The sequence below is a fragment of the Rutidosis leptorrhynchoides genome, chromosome 3, assembly GCF_046630445.1.
Source record: "Rutidosis leptorrhynchoides isolate AG116_Rl617_1_P2 chromosome 3, CSIRO_AGI_Rlap_v1, whole genome shotgun sequence".
NCBI classification, from domain to species: Eukaryota; Viridiplantae; Streptophyta; class Magnoliopsida; order Asterales; family Asteraceae; genus Rutidosis; species Rutidosis leptorrhynchoides.
The window spans coordinates 461,873,271-461,887,572 of NC_092335.1; the positions used below are offsets into that span (position 1 = coordinate 461,873,271).

The 14,302-nt window shown below is 33.9% G+C and overlaps 2 protein-coding genes across 4 annotated transcripts; both read left to right on the forward strand.

The window, feature by feature from the left end:
• Nucleotides 1-2,109: 2,109 nt before the first annotated feature.
• Nucleotides 2,110-5,338, forward strand: LOC139898043 (uncharacterized). The gene is made up of 10 exons (XM_071880748.1): nucleotides 2,110-2,447; nucleotides 2,604-2,660; nucleotides 2,784-2,861; nucleotides 3,194-3,247; nucleotides 3,505-3,587; nucleotides 3,822-3,921; nucleotides 3,991-4,053; nucleotides 4,400-4,645; nucleotides 4,782-4,842; nucleotides 4,926-5,338. Exons 1-10 carry the CDS (start codon nucleotides 2,223-2,225, stop codon nucleotides 5,021-5,023), a joined length of 1,065 nt encoding a protein of 354 aa, XP_071736849.1. The 5' UTR covers nucleotides 2,110-2,222; the 3' UTR covers nucleotides 5,024-5,338.
• A 2,267-nt stretch (nucleotides 5,339-7,605) lies between these two features.
• On the forward strand, nucleotides 7,606-13,726 carry LOC139898044 (uncharacterized). 3 transcript variants are annotated; one of them, XM_071880749.1, is made up of 14 exons: nucleotides 7,606-7,696; nucleotides 8,231-8,629; nucleotides 8,734-8,811; nucleotides 9,410-9,653; nucleotides 9,973-10,038; nucleotides 10,647-10,742; nucleotides 10,823-11,067; nucleotides 11,153-11,356; nucleotides 11,441-11,533; nucleotides 11,625-11,732; nucleotides 12,410-12,748; nucleotides 12,905-12,994; nucleotides 13,098-13,136; nucleotides 13,454-13,726. In XM_071880749.1, the coding sequence occupies exons 2-13, from the start codon at nucleotides 8,261-8,263 to the stop codon at nucleotides 13,122-13,124; spliced, it is 1,959 nt and encodes a 652-aa protein (XP_071736850.1). In that variant the 5' UTR covers nucleotides 7,606-7,696; nucleotides 8,231-8,260; the 3' UTR covers nucleotides 13,125-13,136; nucleotides 13,454-13,726. The 3 variants fall into 3 exon arrangements, with proteins under 3 accessions (XP_071736850.1, XP_071736852.1, XP_071736851.1); XM_071880751.1 differs by having other exon boundaries at nucleotides 10,650-10,742; XM_071880750.1 differs by having other exon boundaries at nucleotides 9,976-10,038.
• The last annotated feature ends 576 nt before the right edge of the window (nucleotides 13,727-14,302 follow it).

A 14,302-nucleotide genomic window follows, 5' to 3' on the forward strand; every position in this document is an offset into this window, starting at 1 on the left:
ACAAATATATACCTATATATATATATATATGAAGTGCAAGTTTACATATATAAATACATATACAGAAAATATATATATACCTAAATACTGATTATAAGTAAATATAAATACAGATACTAATTATATACATATACGTATTCTGTTTCATCTCAACATCACACTTTTTCTAATTTGTTTCTTATCATCAATTATGTAATGGGATTCAAATTCAAACAGATCGTACAAATCTGTTAGCAGTCTCAATCTTCTTTTAAATTTTTTTTTTTGTATTCTTCTCTTTGGATAAAAATTCTGTCGACTGATGTACTACATAACAATTGATCAATTAGTGTTACCATCATTCATCCCAACTCATAAATTCCATTATCAAATACCACTTTCCTTCATATATATGCTATGTACAAAAGTTGCATTAAGGAGAGAGATAGAGATCACCACGAACTACGAGCGTCATTACTCAACAATCACACCTTCGGTTCTCTTGATCAACCATGACCTTTGAATATCAACGAGACCTTCATCACCATTCTCATCAACTATCATAACTATTACCCAATACCTTCATCATGTTCGATCACCGATTTAAAACACCATATAAAACCTGCTGCCATTCTGTTTCTTCTTCTTTCGATTCAGCTAGACACAAACACAACCTAATAGTACTACGTTGTCCCGTATCCTGTACAAACCACACCATCACTATTTCTTGCTACAACCTACTTATCATTTTAAAACTAACCCATTTAAAATAATCTTGCTGATATGCGTATTTCCTTTCTGAATTTCTGTCTATTGATCGAACCAAGCAAACAACCCTTTTGGTTGACACTTGAAAGCATGTTTATTCTCAGGTATAAACGAAACATTCCGATGTGCATTTGCTCATTTTAAAGACAGTATTTGGAGTCGATCATCGCAATGGAACCAGTTGTTGGTGACTTCGTCCAGATGGATTAGGACGGGTCCTTTCAAGTAAACCATCAAGGTTTTGTAGGTCAAATGTACAAGAACACCAACTTGAAAAACACTTTCGCGAAATAAAGAGTTATTTAAGATGACAAAAATCAACCTCTATTTGATATAAATCTATATTTTCAAAGTAATGTGATCTAGAATTTATGAAAAAATACAGTTTGAAAAACTTGCAACCATTGACACGTGTTGCCTAATACAAATAGAACATTATTTTAACTCACCCATTTTAATTTACCCGAGTTGTGTTGATTTATGATTTGTTTTTCGTATATAACAAGCATTTGCAATACCCGTCATTTTTACCTATTTCTTAGGCGTCATTTTACATCGAAAGTTATACATTTTAATGTTCTATATTTAAACATTTGTTTAAAATTTACATAATCTCATCTTAATAATATTTATAAATCACTAAGCAAACATCTCTACATATACCCATGTCCATCTCTTCTTTCTCAGTATTTACAGGTATTTAACATATGCATGCCATGTATACCGCAACGAGTCAAAGATAATTAGTGTAATTTTTAAAAGATAAATGATATCGCCATATCGGTGTAATTTGATATAAATTATAAAGACTATCGCTATCGCTATTGGTATTATGGTCACTGGCGGATCCAATATGATAGAGAGGGGGGGCGCTCGACCCCGGTGGATTTCGAAATTTTAGTGCAAATTTTTTCGATTTTTCGATTTTGACGCCGGTGAAATTTTTTTTTGCCCCAAACCCTTCATATTTTGCCGCAAAACTTCCATATTTTGCCTCAAAACCTTTGTATTTTGCTCAAAAACCTCTAAATTTTGCTAAAAAAACTCTATATTTTGCCCCAAAACCTCTATATTTTGTCAAAAAAAAATCTTTACATTTTAAAAAAAAATTCGTCACCGGTGAATAATTTTCCTGAATCCGCCACTGATTATGGTATAGCTTAATTTATGAATTTTTATAACACCGTTAACACACACTAAATAATTATATTCAGTAACTGCTACCACAAAATGAAATAACTAAATGTTACATAAAAATAATTTAAGCACGTTAATACTGAAATTATAAAAAAAAGTCTTATATTATTACGATTACGATAATAATAATTCACGGTAAACACACTTCTTAGATAGATAGATCCCGTTAGATCCAAAACCTCACATCCAAACAGGTCCCTAAACCCTTGAAAAACCCACCTTTAATATTGAAAGATACACAGAACAAGGGAAAGCAAAATCAATAATTCAATAATATTATGTCAGAAGACGATCAATCACAGCCTACTGTAACTGAATCTCCTGACCGGCCGTCGAAGATCGCCAAAATCACCGACGAAACTGAAAAAGTGGAAATGGCCGGTCAAAACCCTAGTTTCAGGTCAATTCAAAGATATTTGATTGCAATTGAATACATTGGAACTCGATTCTCAGGTGCTCAACAACAAGCTCCTAATTGCAGGACCGTTGTTGGTGTTCTTCAGGTATATATACGATTCCATTAATTAACCTTACAAATTTATTATTAGCTTACTTGTATTTCATTACAATCAGTGCCATGTGTTACTATTATTATGAAACTAAACCTTACATAATGATAATGATCTTAATGAATTTTACATGTTTGTGGTCTGATGAAGAATGCGTTTGCAAAGTTTATCGGTCAGCCGGTTTCTATTTTCTGCTCCAGTCGAACGGTACATTCATACTTACATTTATCCTTATATCATCATCATTATATATGTGTAATCATAACCAATATGATCATATGGTTTCTTAAGTTATGATTGTGTAGATAATATATATTCATACATGTGCAGGATGCAGGAGTTCATGCTTTATCAAATGTTTGTCATGTAGATGTAGAACGAATAAGCAAACGAAAACCTGGTGAAGTGGTAATTTGCATTCATACACAGTATTTTTATAATTTTTCTGTGCATGTGACTATTTTATGAAGCTTAAAATTGTTATAGATGCCATCAGTTGCTGGATATATATAAATTTATATTGTTATATCTGCCATCAGTTGTTGCATTTATAAACATCTTTTAAGGCTGCAGGGTTAGCCTCTGTTCAGGAAATTGGTGACTTTAATGCCTATTGTTTGATCCAGTTCCTTGATTTCAGATATAGGTTCTAGATGTATACGCTAGGGCATTAAGTATACATTTGTTATAAAATTTCATCATATAAGTTATTTAGTTGCTATCATTTGTTTGATGTGCAGTTGCCACCTCATGAACCTTCGGTGGTAAAGAAAGCTGTTAATCATTTTTTACAGGTATGATTTAATTTATTAGTTTTTACAATTCTTAGAGTTTCAGATGTGTTCCAGCGTTCGTACCCTATCTTTCTCCCCTTCAGATTTTCTTGGTTTATACTCACGGATCACCTAAAATGTTGATCTCGTGCATCACGTTTTGAACGAATATATAATTTTACTAGAACCTGTTGCAACCTTTTTACCATCTTCATGACCTTTAACTTTTTCTTAACTTATGCTGAAAATCCTGATGTATTATCTTTTTTTGGAGACAGAAGAATGAAGGTGATATAATGATTACTGATGTTCGATGTGTTGCGCCTGATTTTCATGCTAGATACAAAGCTCAAGAGCGAACGTAGGTATCAATCTTAACTTCTCATTCAGGGTGTAACTGTGTAATTATCTGTAATCGTCTATTGTCTCTCTATAATGTAAACTTTTTTGTTGGCTAATGACCAATTTGTCAGTCTTGTGTGACAATGTGTATACAATCTTTATGCTGTAGTATATAACAGTGTAGTTACTGTTTTCTTTTACCTTAAGCATTCATTTTGACAATATTAAATAGGTTGTGTACATGTACCTGCAGTTACTTTTATCGGCTGCTATCAGGTCCAGAACATTTATCGACCTTTGAAAAAGATCGGGCATGGCATGTACCCGAGGAACTAGATCTTTTAGCAATGCAGGTATGTTAAACGACTTGCCAGTTTACATTAGTTCAACTAATTAACTGAAACTTTGATTTGTTGATAAAGAAAGCTTGCAAAGTTCTCGAGGGACTACATGATTTCAGTTCTTTCCGAGCTTCTGGCTGTCAGGTATATATCTTCTTTCTAATTGTAATACAATGGTTTCTTTGTTTTACTCCTATTTTTTGCTATAAAATTTATAAGGGATGTTCGTTAACTTCTGATTGTATCAATTATTCATCATATTATGTATTACTTATATGATATAATTTGTTTAAATGGTATTGATTCAAGAAATATGATATAATTGGATAGTTTGACAAAAATTCTGATTTATCAAAGTTCTGAAAAGTACCTTTATCTAAAGTTATACAATTCTACTTATGTCAAGTAGCAGCAGGCACATTTTCATATTGAATTAAATCTATTCGAACTGGATAGTGATATATACTCGTTTCTTTTTTATGGTTCACAGGCAAAATCACCAATCAGAAACTTGGATGAACTCAACGTTATTGAAGTTTTGCCATCTCCATATTTTCCATCAGCAATGGAGAGGGAAACCCTAAATTGCTCAGTTTCAAACGGTGATTTTTCATGTAATTCTAATCAAAATAAAGCTGCATGGTCTATTGGTGAGTCCAGTCTAGGCTTTGGCATAAGGAGAAGGCATCGATGCTTTGTTGTTACTGCACGAGCACGTTCTTTTCTCTACCATCAGGTTTGTTTCTTGGACTTAGGAAATATGTAGATTTCTTTTCTTTGAAATAATAAAAAATTGTTTAATTAAGTGATTATTTGTAATTTATAATACTATTTGATGATAAACTTCTAACATCATAAGTTGCTCAATACAGGTGAGATTTCTGGTTGGTGCTATAAAATCTGTGGGCACTGGAGAACTGACAGTTTCAGATGGTAAAACTTAATATATTTATGTAAATATATGCGTTTATTTGCTTCTTAAACTTATCGTTGAGTTGTTTATTGTATCTTTTCAGTTGAGCGAATCCTGGAAGCTAAGACGGTAACTGCAAATGGTCCTATGGCTCCTGCTCATGGTCTGTACCTTACACATGTCAAATACGATCTCCCATGATTGCTTTAACGCAGTTTGCAGACTAAGCTGAATGATAATTGATGCGTTTGTAAGTGAACTAGTAGCTTCGCAAAAGGCCATGTGGCTTATTTCGATGATTTTTCGAAGATATAGCTTAGCGTAAGCTGCAGATTTTCTAATTTTATCTTAGTATACCTTTTCTCGAATAGAGAACAATTTTGAACTGTTTATTTATTTAAAGATTTTGGTTACAAGATCATTTTTGTTGTTTCATTAAGTTTCGTGCAACAGTGCTCCATAAACAATGTTAAAATTTGGATGAAATGATATTATGTCGTGCCAAACTAAAGTAACAAAGCAATAGTATAAAATCCGACTCATGCCACTTCAAATTATGGAGGCATTAGTGTAATTTTGTTGAAGTTGAAGTTTTTTCTAATACTTATCTCCTGTAAGCTTACAAAATAAATTTCACGTTACTTCGACTCATTGTAACTATTCACATTTCTATTTTGATTTGTCTTGAATATTTTACTAGTATATTTTAACTATTCATTAGTGAATATAGATGATGTTCGTAAAGTTTGTGTAAAAACTTTAAACTTTGGGCTAAATCAAAATTGACACTTTTAATGAGACGAAAATTGACACTTTTAATGAGACGAGAGACTAATATAATATTTATATTACTCCGTAAGGAATAATAATACGGAGTAATAGTTATTCAAGTTATAATTGTCACGAAACGACTAACCAACATTTGGATATTACATTTCACTATTAATATGTAGGACAAGTTCGTCTTCCTCGATACCGCCCTCAACGCCGCCCGACAGGGCGCCGATGGCACTACTCCGCCCTGACGGCTGCCCTGCTCGGAGTAGGCTGCTCCGCCTTGCCCTGCTCGTCTTTCTCTCCTTTCTCACGCATGCACCAGGACGACCTAGATGCTTTTCATATTTGTACTGCAAGCTTTTATAGTTGTAAACTAGTTATTGAACCCTCGCTTCGTGCCGGGGGTTAGATTTTTAATGTATTTTATTGCGTTTAGTAAAATTATTTTGTGGCTAACGATGATGTCGTTGAAGCGCAACTCGAGTCGAACTAAAAGGTATAACTAGTGAGAGATTTAAATGTTATTTTAAAATAACAATATATGTGCATCTCCGCGTTTCGCTATGGAATTGTCGACTTTTAAAAATTTAACGCAAAATCAACGTGTATGAAAAGTACCCCAAATATTTAGCGTTTTTTAAAAAGCGTCCGTTTTGCGTATAGCTAGTGACATTGTGTTCCTAAAATTATTTCGAGTTTAACGATGGTGTCGGAAAAATTTAACTCGTTGCGAGCGAGAAGATATGACCCGTTGAATATTTGGGTGGAGTTTATTTAAGATTTTTTTTATGAAAATGGTTATTTGGCACTTTACCCCCCTATTTGGGGGTCGATTTGAATTTTTTTCAAAAAAGTGTGGGGGCCTTTGTTGGTAAAATGAAATTTAGTTAAAATTAAAAAAAAAGGTGAAAAGTCGAAAATGTCCCTGTTACTATTCATAACTTTTGTCTATTAGTTAATATGTAAATTCTTTAATGAAATAATTTAAGTGGGTATCAACAATTTATTTGAGGTAGTATGTCATGATTATAAGTGTTTAGTCCTGGATTAGTCCTAGTAAAGGAGTGTTGAGTGACGCTGATGTAGCGGCTAGTTCTGGCGAAGAAGCTTGTTATGGTTGAGAGCCATCTAATAACACTCTATATTATGTATTATTAATGTTAAATATTAATAATTAATAAACTAATAATACCATATACTTCGTATTATACTTATCTCTTTTCTTTTACTTCAAAGAAAACTTATATTATGCCATATTTTGCTAAAAAGTTAAATATTGACATTTAGATGAATTTATAAATTTCAATTTCTAACTGTTAAATTGAATTGTGATGTTATATTCATGTATCTCTTCAAATCAATTATATATTTGAAATGTCAACAACTGATTTAATTTTTAAAATTGATAATATTGATAATATAAAAAAAATTCATTATCAATTACTGTTGAAGGCATGTGAGCGTTTGATTTAGGTTATTGGTTTGGTTTTGGTGCTAGGTTTCGTTGGCTTGTTGTCGGTTTTTTGTTTTAGTCCATCCTTGTTGGTTTCTATTTGTTGTATGATCGATACGTTGCTTGTTTGGTTTCTAGTCTAGTTTGGCTTGTACCATCGAAGCTTGGCTTGAGTGGTATTATGGTGAGATTCAACTTGGAGTACTGAAAACCAGGTTCGTTTCTCACTCAAAGGAGGGAGTTTCTAACCTTTGATGGTACTGTCAACATCAATGTAATTTGAGAAGGTCTCTGGGTTTTTTTTTCCCAACCTTCGATGTTACTGCTAACATCGTTGCGATTTGAGTTTCTTCCTGACGCGTGTGCGGATGACAAATGAGATAATTCGATGTCGATATCGCCATTCAAAAAAAATTCTGCTTTTTGTTTATCCATTGTAGTTAATAAAGATTAATAATAAAGATTTTTGAAAAAGGAAAAAAGGAAAGGAAAAAAAAAGTATATAGAGAAGTATTAAAACGGAAGGCATAATAAGTTGTCAGCAAAAGGGGCTAATTTTAGACGATACCTGCATTCCGTTTTAATTATTTTTTCTTTCATTTCTTGACATCTTTCCCCAAGTCGCCAAGAAAACCCTAATTCTGGTAAACACTTTATTCATCTTCTGTTACGTACAGCCAGCTTTAATCATTATTAATCGTACCTATCAATTTGCCACTAGCTTATTCATTCACTAATTTCCGTTTTAGTTCATTAGTTTCCAACAAAAATAACAATCAAGCTGAATCTTTCTATTAATATATAAATTTCGTATCTAAAATATTGTACAATTATCTGGTCCTATTAACTATTAAAAGGATCATCAATGCGATTAATTGTGTTTATTAGTTGGATTTTAAGTCACACGTTCTCATTAGTATTCGTTACGATTGATTGATTACTGAAGTGTAATCTGTTTCTTAGTTACAAGGTGTAATTTGTTTAGCTACAGACAATATTTACAAAACGTTGAGAATCTAGCTTTTAGGGTTCTACACTTTGTGTAACTGAGTTTGTAATGAATTGCACAGTTAATCAGTTAAAATCTGTAACTGTAATTAAGCAATATAATTTGTGTTATTATGGTAGAAAGGAAGGATAAATTGGACTGAAATAACTGCATAATTTGTCAATATCAGTGCTAGTATTGGTGTACTTCATATTATCCGATGAAGCGAAAACGTGCGGCCAAGGTGAAAAATGCATTCCAGGACAACAATGTTCGAATGGCAGAAATCAATGAAGTAGAAGAACCTGTTACTGGCATAAGGAGCAGGCAAGTAGAAAAAAATGTAAATAATGGGGGGATGGAAAGTTATCCAAACAGATTGCGTGAAATGATTGTATCGATAATTAAGGATTTAGCGAAAGAAGGTGGCGGTTTGGGTAATCTGTCAAGCAGCTTGGGTGATAACCCAATCATCAATGGACAGATGGGACAACCTCACGATGATATGAATTTCGAGGAAAACGAAAGCGGACTACATCACAATCATAATCCAGAATACAAGCAGCAGGAATTAAATGATGCTCTAACAGTATGGTTTATGGTTTATTCTGGTGTATAATATAATGTACACTCTCTTTGTTTACATGATGCATCATGGTTTTAAAGCTGTAGATACGATTTATTTTACTGTAGGTGATAAAAAAGACCATGAAATTGGATGCAGCTGCTCCGTTTACCCGACCTGTCGATCCAATCGCACTTGAAATACCTGTAAGTTTTTATAACATATGTTCATAATACTTTCTACAATTAATTTTATATTCCTTATTTTTAACATTGTTCATCAATGATTTGCGGTAACACTGTTTGAAACTGTTATTTGTTATGCTATTGTATGGTACACATGTACGTAATTATATTTCGTACCAGTGTAACATTAGATAGTTAAATTGGTCAATTGCTGCTGTGTAGTAACCAGTAACTTCTCTCTTTCTCTAATATAATATTCTAAATCAAAGATGCCCTTTTTAACGTTTCATCATTAATGTTCATATATTCTTCATGTTGTCCTATTATTAAAAAGTGCGCATATCACTGTTCATGGATTCCATGGTGAACTATATTCTAAAATTTACAATGAAAGATTTTAGTAAGGACTTCTGTTAATCCTCATAGAGTTTCGAGGTAAGATATGGAAGTCACATTTGTATGGCTTATAAATCATGCCCTATTCAAATACTAAGTAATTAATCCATCAAAAGTTAGTTATGCATCAGGGTAATATCTTGTATGATAGCTACAAATTTTTTGTTGTTACTTGTACCATACTATGATTATCTGTACTGATCTTGGGTGGAGCTTGAACCAGGATTACTTTGATATTATCGACACACCGATGGATTTTGGTACAATATGCAACAACCTTGAGAATGGTCTCAAGTACATGAATTCTGCCGATGTATTTAAGGATGTACAATATATTTGGTATAATTGTCTTAAATATAATAAGAAGGGTGATCACATTTTGGAGCTCATGAATCGGGTCAAGACATTCTTCATGAAGTACTGGATAGCAGCTGGCTTACACACTGAACAATCAACATCTATAATTGGTAAAGGCTGCATCTTTATTCTTTCCATCCAATGTTTTATCACTTTTTTAAAAAATAACATGTTTTTTTGTGAAGAGTAAGATAAAAAATAATAATATGTTTATATGTTGACTTAGTTAACGATCCATGAGGCTACCATAAATTTCTTTAGTTATTTTTTGTGTGCATGAAAACATAAGTGGGTCATTTTGTTTCTTCATATCCACTTTTTTGAGATGTACTTTATGAGATGGCATCTTTATTACTAATTTTTACAATGTACTGTCATTAATCTTAGTATTTTATTATGAGGGATATTGACGTCTGCAATTTCCTACAGAAGCAGGGCAGCAACACAGCATGCGTAATGAGGAACATTACAGCAGCCCTGTTACTCATGTTGCTGGTAAATTTCTGCAATACATCATGCATAATGGTGTTCTATATACTATTTGAAATAAAATAAAATATGATATTTAAATGATTGTGAAGTGGTGGCCCGATAATTATATTCAAAGTCATATTATAATTAGGATTACAACAAGGGTAAACTGGTTACTATATCCTATTTTTTTCAAATAAGAAAAAGTCGCAACTGCCACGAGACATCCACAAATGTATATTGTTGCAATTTAAAAGGGCAAACCAGTTCACGCAATTTGACTATATATTGCAAGCACCAGATCAGTATGCTATTATTTGGTATAATTATGATTTCTGAAAACATAAACGTTTGCAGCACATGAGAATGCTATATTATTTTCAAAATATATATATAAATGCAAAACTAAAACAGATAGTGTTGAAAGGGAGGCATTATCAGTACAAGTATATTTATTAATCGTACGAGTGGATGCAAAATAAACGAGTTATAAAGAAATGGGAGGTTTGTTTCTCTGCCTTGATTAAATGTTATAAGTTTGTATGATGTTTGTCTGTTGACTCCCCCTAACAAGAGTCTTCATTTATAAAAGCAAAACAAGCGAATAAACCTCAAATTGGCTTCACATGCAGAAGATCATCCCAGTCCGATCAACATGCTGACTGGTCAACTCCAGCATACCTCTAGTCAATCACAATCTTTTTCGCAAGAGGACGAGCCTAATATTGGTACTTCTTCCTAGCTATCTTCTAAATTCATTTTCTTGTACATATATGTGACTTGGCTGACGAAAATTGACTATATACAGATTCTACAACCGTCCAACAGAAACGCCAAGGTCGTGGGCCCACTCGTTGCCTTAAGTTATTAAATACAGCTGGCCGGATAAAAGTTGTAACCAATGAAATGGGTCAGCCCGTAGGCAGTGAAGCATCCTTGTTAACCAGCTTCCTGGGCCTCACCGCACGAGATGGGAACTTGGCTCCCCTAATTTATCCTAGTTGGAGCAAAGTGCCACAAGACAACAAGGAGGACATGTGGCAGAAAGTTCTGGTATCTCGTGAATCTTTAAATACGTTTTATGTTTCTCTTTCTTCTTTTGCTCATTTTGAGTAACATCCTTTTGTATATACAACAGACAAAGTTTGATATTGACCCCTGTAATCGAAGTTGGGTACTGAGGTCACTTGGAAGTAAATGGAGAAACTTTAAAGCCCTGCTTAAGGCTACTCGTTATAATACTCATGCAACTGATAAGGAGCGGCTTGCAGATCGTGATGAGAGGGTTCTTCCTGAACAGTGGTCATTCCTTGTTTCTAAGTGGAGCTCCGAGAAATGGCAGGTTATTCTCACATTCCATCAATGAAATAGTACAATGAAAATTGATTCAAAGTTAGATTTTGACGCGTATGAATATATTTTACAGAATATGAGTGCCAAAAATAAGGCCAATCGAGCTAGGCAAAAGTTCATCCACGCCACAGGAAAAAAAAGCTTTGCCAGAATACGTGAGGAGGAGGTACTTTTTTTGCCCGTGACTGTTGTTTTAGGTTTTTCCATTTTATAAATATGAACACAATGGCTGATTATAGTTTGTTCATCCATCACAGAAGGCAAAAAGGCCTGATGGGCAGGAACTCTCGCGTGCAGAGCTGTTTATATTAACACGTACACGCAAAAATGGTCAGCCTGTGAATGAAGAAACAGCTGCTGTAATTGTAAGGAAATGGCTATTTGTTTATAATATTTTGTTATACCTATACATGACAAGCAGGTCGGGTTGGGTAACGGGTCAAAATGGGTTTGGGTCAAAACGGGTCATTGGTCCAATGGGTCAGATTATTAAACAGGTCCAGACTGGTCGGGTCTAAATAGGTTGGGTTGGGTAGGGTTGAGACCTTCTTTATAATTGTTATTTATGTATTATATTATTATGTTAGTTATTATTATTATTATATATTTATTTATTTAAATTTATTATATATATAAGAAAATATTAATATACAAGTAAATGATATACCATGAATGCTCTCATAAATGTCTGACGGATGAAACTTCTTATGATCTTTATGCTCGACCCGTTTGACCCATTCACAAGACCCATTAGACCTATCTTTGTTTATTGAGCTTTGGGAATTGATACCCATTGGACCTCTTACTTTATATTTTGTAGAGGACCCAATAGGTTGGAGGGAAACCATTGGACCTTTTTTTAGGTTTAGTTTTACGGTGCTAGGCCCAATTTTTCCCAAGACCCAATTGACCCAAAAGCTTGACCCTAATTTGAGAGTGTGGGTCTGAGGGTCTCAATTGCCAGGTATAGTTCATGGTTCTATTTGTCTGATATATATATTGAATTTCAAGTATATAGTTATCAGTTGGATCTATATTGCAGTCTCAACTTCGTGAATCTGCAACTAAAAAAGACTCGACGGTGATTGACAAGAATGAATCTCAAGATGATGCGTATAATCGGGTAATGGGCTTGGATAGAAAAGGCAGTTCGTCTTTATTCGGGTTACATGCTAACCCTTCTCATATTGGTTCTGAACTTCCTACGCGTGCTGAGGCTTTGAAGATGGTGGAAGCAAAAAATGCAGAGGTTCTTGAAATGAAGGAGAAGCTTGCAGCAATGGAGCAAACATGCTCACAAATGGCTTCCCAAATGTCTGCCATGGTGTCAATGATGGCTACATTTAAGAAGGATTCTGCTTCCCAAAATCTTCCTAGTGCTGTAAGTTTGTGATTTCATCTTTGTTCAAACAGCTGTAGTTAGATTGACGGTTTAACATGTATAATTTTAGATCAGAATTTAAGTAAATTAATACTATTGTGGTTGGTGCTGTTACGACGTGCTGCATCTTGTAAAGGTTTCTCGCGTGTTTGTTAGGTCGCTGGAACTTCGTCTCCGATGTGTTTACCAAATACAGATCGGTCAGAACCTATATCTTTATCTAATTATGAGGTTCCTGCAAAACAGGTGGGATCACTTTTAAATTTTTTTAGTTTTATGTCACACAGTTTATGTTAATTCTCACAATCACACGGTTAATACTTTTAATAAGTATGGATATGTGTTGCAGACTCGTGGAAGGAAAAAGAAAAGGTAGATGACCCGCAAGGTACTTCTCTTAAATGAATTTGAATTAAGTTAATATTGTATGACGTGTACTTTCCTTTGGTCTATATTATATTTGTATGTATTGAACATGACAGTTTAATCTCTACACTTTCTTTTTCCTTTCCTAGAAGTGTACATACAATAGACAAAATTGACAAGTTCAATACATACAATAAAAGCTCTGAAATACGCTCTATATATTACACTTCAAAACAATTCCTCTATCTTAGTTTGCGTACAAATTCAAGTTGGTGTGGGCTGTATTTAATATCCAAATAATATTAATGTGCAACTTATTGGTTAAACTTCTATGCTCAGATAAGTCCTAAGGATTTGGAAATGCGATAGCAGATCGAGTGTGCAAGTGGTGCAATCGTCCTTGGTCTTTTTATTCTCGAGGCCTCAAAGTGTACTGTATTACTAATATGCTGGTATATTTAATCGGGTAGATACTTAGCGTTTAATATCTGTTGTTCTAGAAGTTATTAGTTATGCTAAATTATGTTGCTTGTTGTTTGCACTTTTGTCATTTAAGACAACTATATCTTATTAAAGATAAACTCGCCTCTTGGAAAGCCAACCTTCTTTCTTTTGGAGGTAGATTTACATTAATCAAAAAAGTGTTGAGTAGCGTCAGTATTTATTTAATGTCCCTTTTTAAAAGGCCCGAAAAAGTAAACTGTATTGGAGCTTGGGTTTGGCAATGAAGGTGTGATCATATTGGCAGTGCAAATGAGACTTCGTCGTCAGCTCTTGTTCATGATCTAGCTAACTTCCAGCTCGGTTTTGGTAGCGATTTATGGCTCTGGACTATCGAGAAGGACCAAATATTATTGGTCACAGGCGCTAGCCATATCGATGCTTTACTTCTTCCTTCTTAATCAGTTTCAACAAGATGGAACAAAATCGTCCCCATCAAAGTAAATATATTCATTCGGTGTCTTCCTTAATAGGCTCCCAACCCGTTTGAACCTTTTATTTTGAGTCTTGGATATCAGCACGATAACTTGTCCTATCTGCAGTATTGGTGTTGATTCACGGGACCACATTATGCTTTCGTGTCATACAGCGAAATTTATATGGAACATGATTAGTTCCTGGATTGAAGTTGATTTGCCCAGCTTTGATTCTCTTGTAGATGTCTTCATGTGGTCACATTGATGGAAA

Coding starts and splice junctions, on each gene's coding strand:
- LOC139898043 (XM_071880748.1), top strand. CDS start 2,223: ATGTCAGAAGACGATCAATCACAGCCTACTGTAACTGAATCTCCTGAC. Junction 2,661..2,783: donor TTTTCTGCTCCAGTCGAACG/GTACATTCATAC, acceptor ATACATGTGCAG/GATGCAGGAGTTCATGCTTT. Junction 4,843..4,925: donor AGAACTGACAGTTTCAGATG/GTAAAACTTAAT, acceptor GTATCTTTTCAG/TTGAGCGAATCCTGGAAGCT.
- LOC139898044 (XM_071880749.1), top strand. CDS start 8,261: ATGAAGCGAAAACGTGCGGCCAAGGTGAAAAATGCATTCCAGGACAAC. Junction 10,039..10,646: donor CCCTGTTACTCATGTTGCTG/GTAAATTTCTGC, acceptor CTTCACATGCAG/AAGATCATCCCAGTCCGATC. Junction 11,733..12,409: donor AAGAAACAGCTGCTGTAATT/GTAAGGAAATGG, acceptor TCTATATTGCAG/TCTCAACTTCGTGAATCTGC.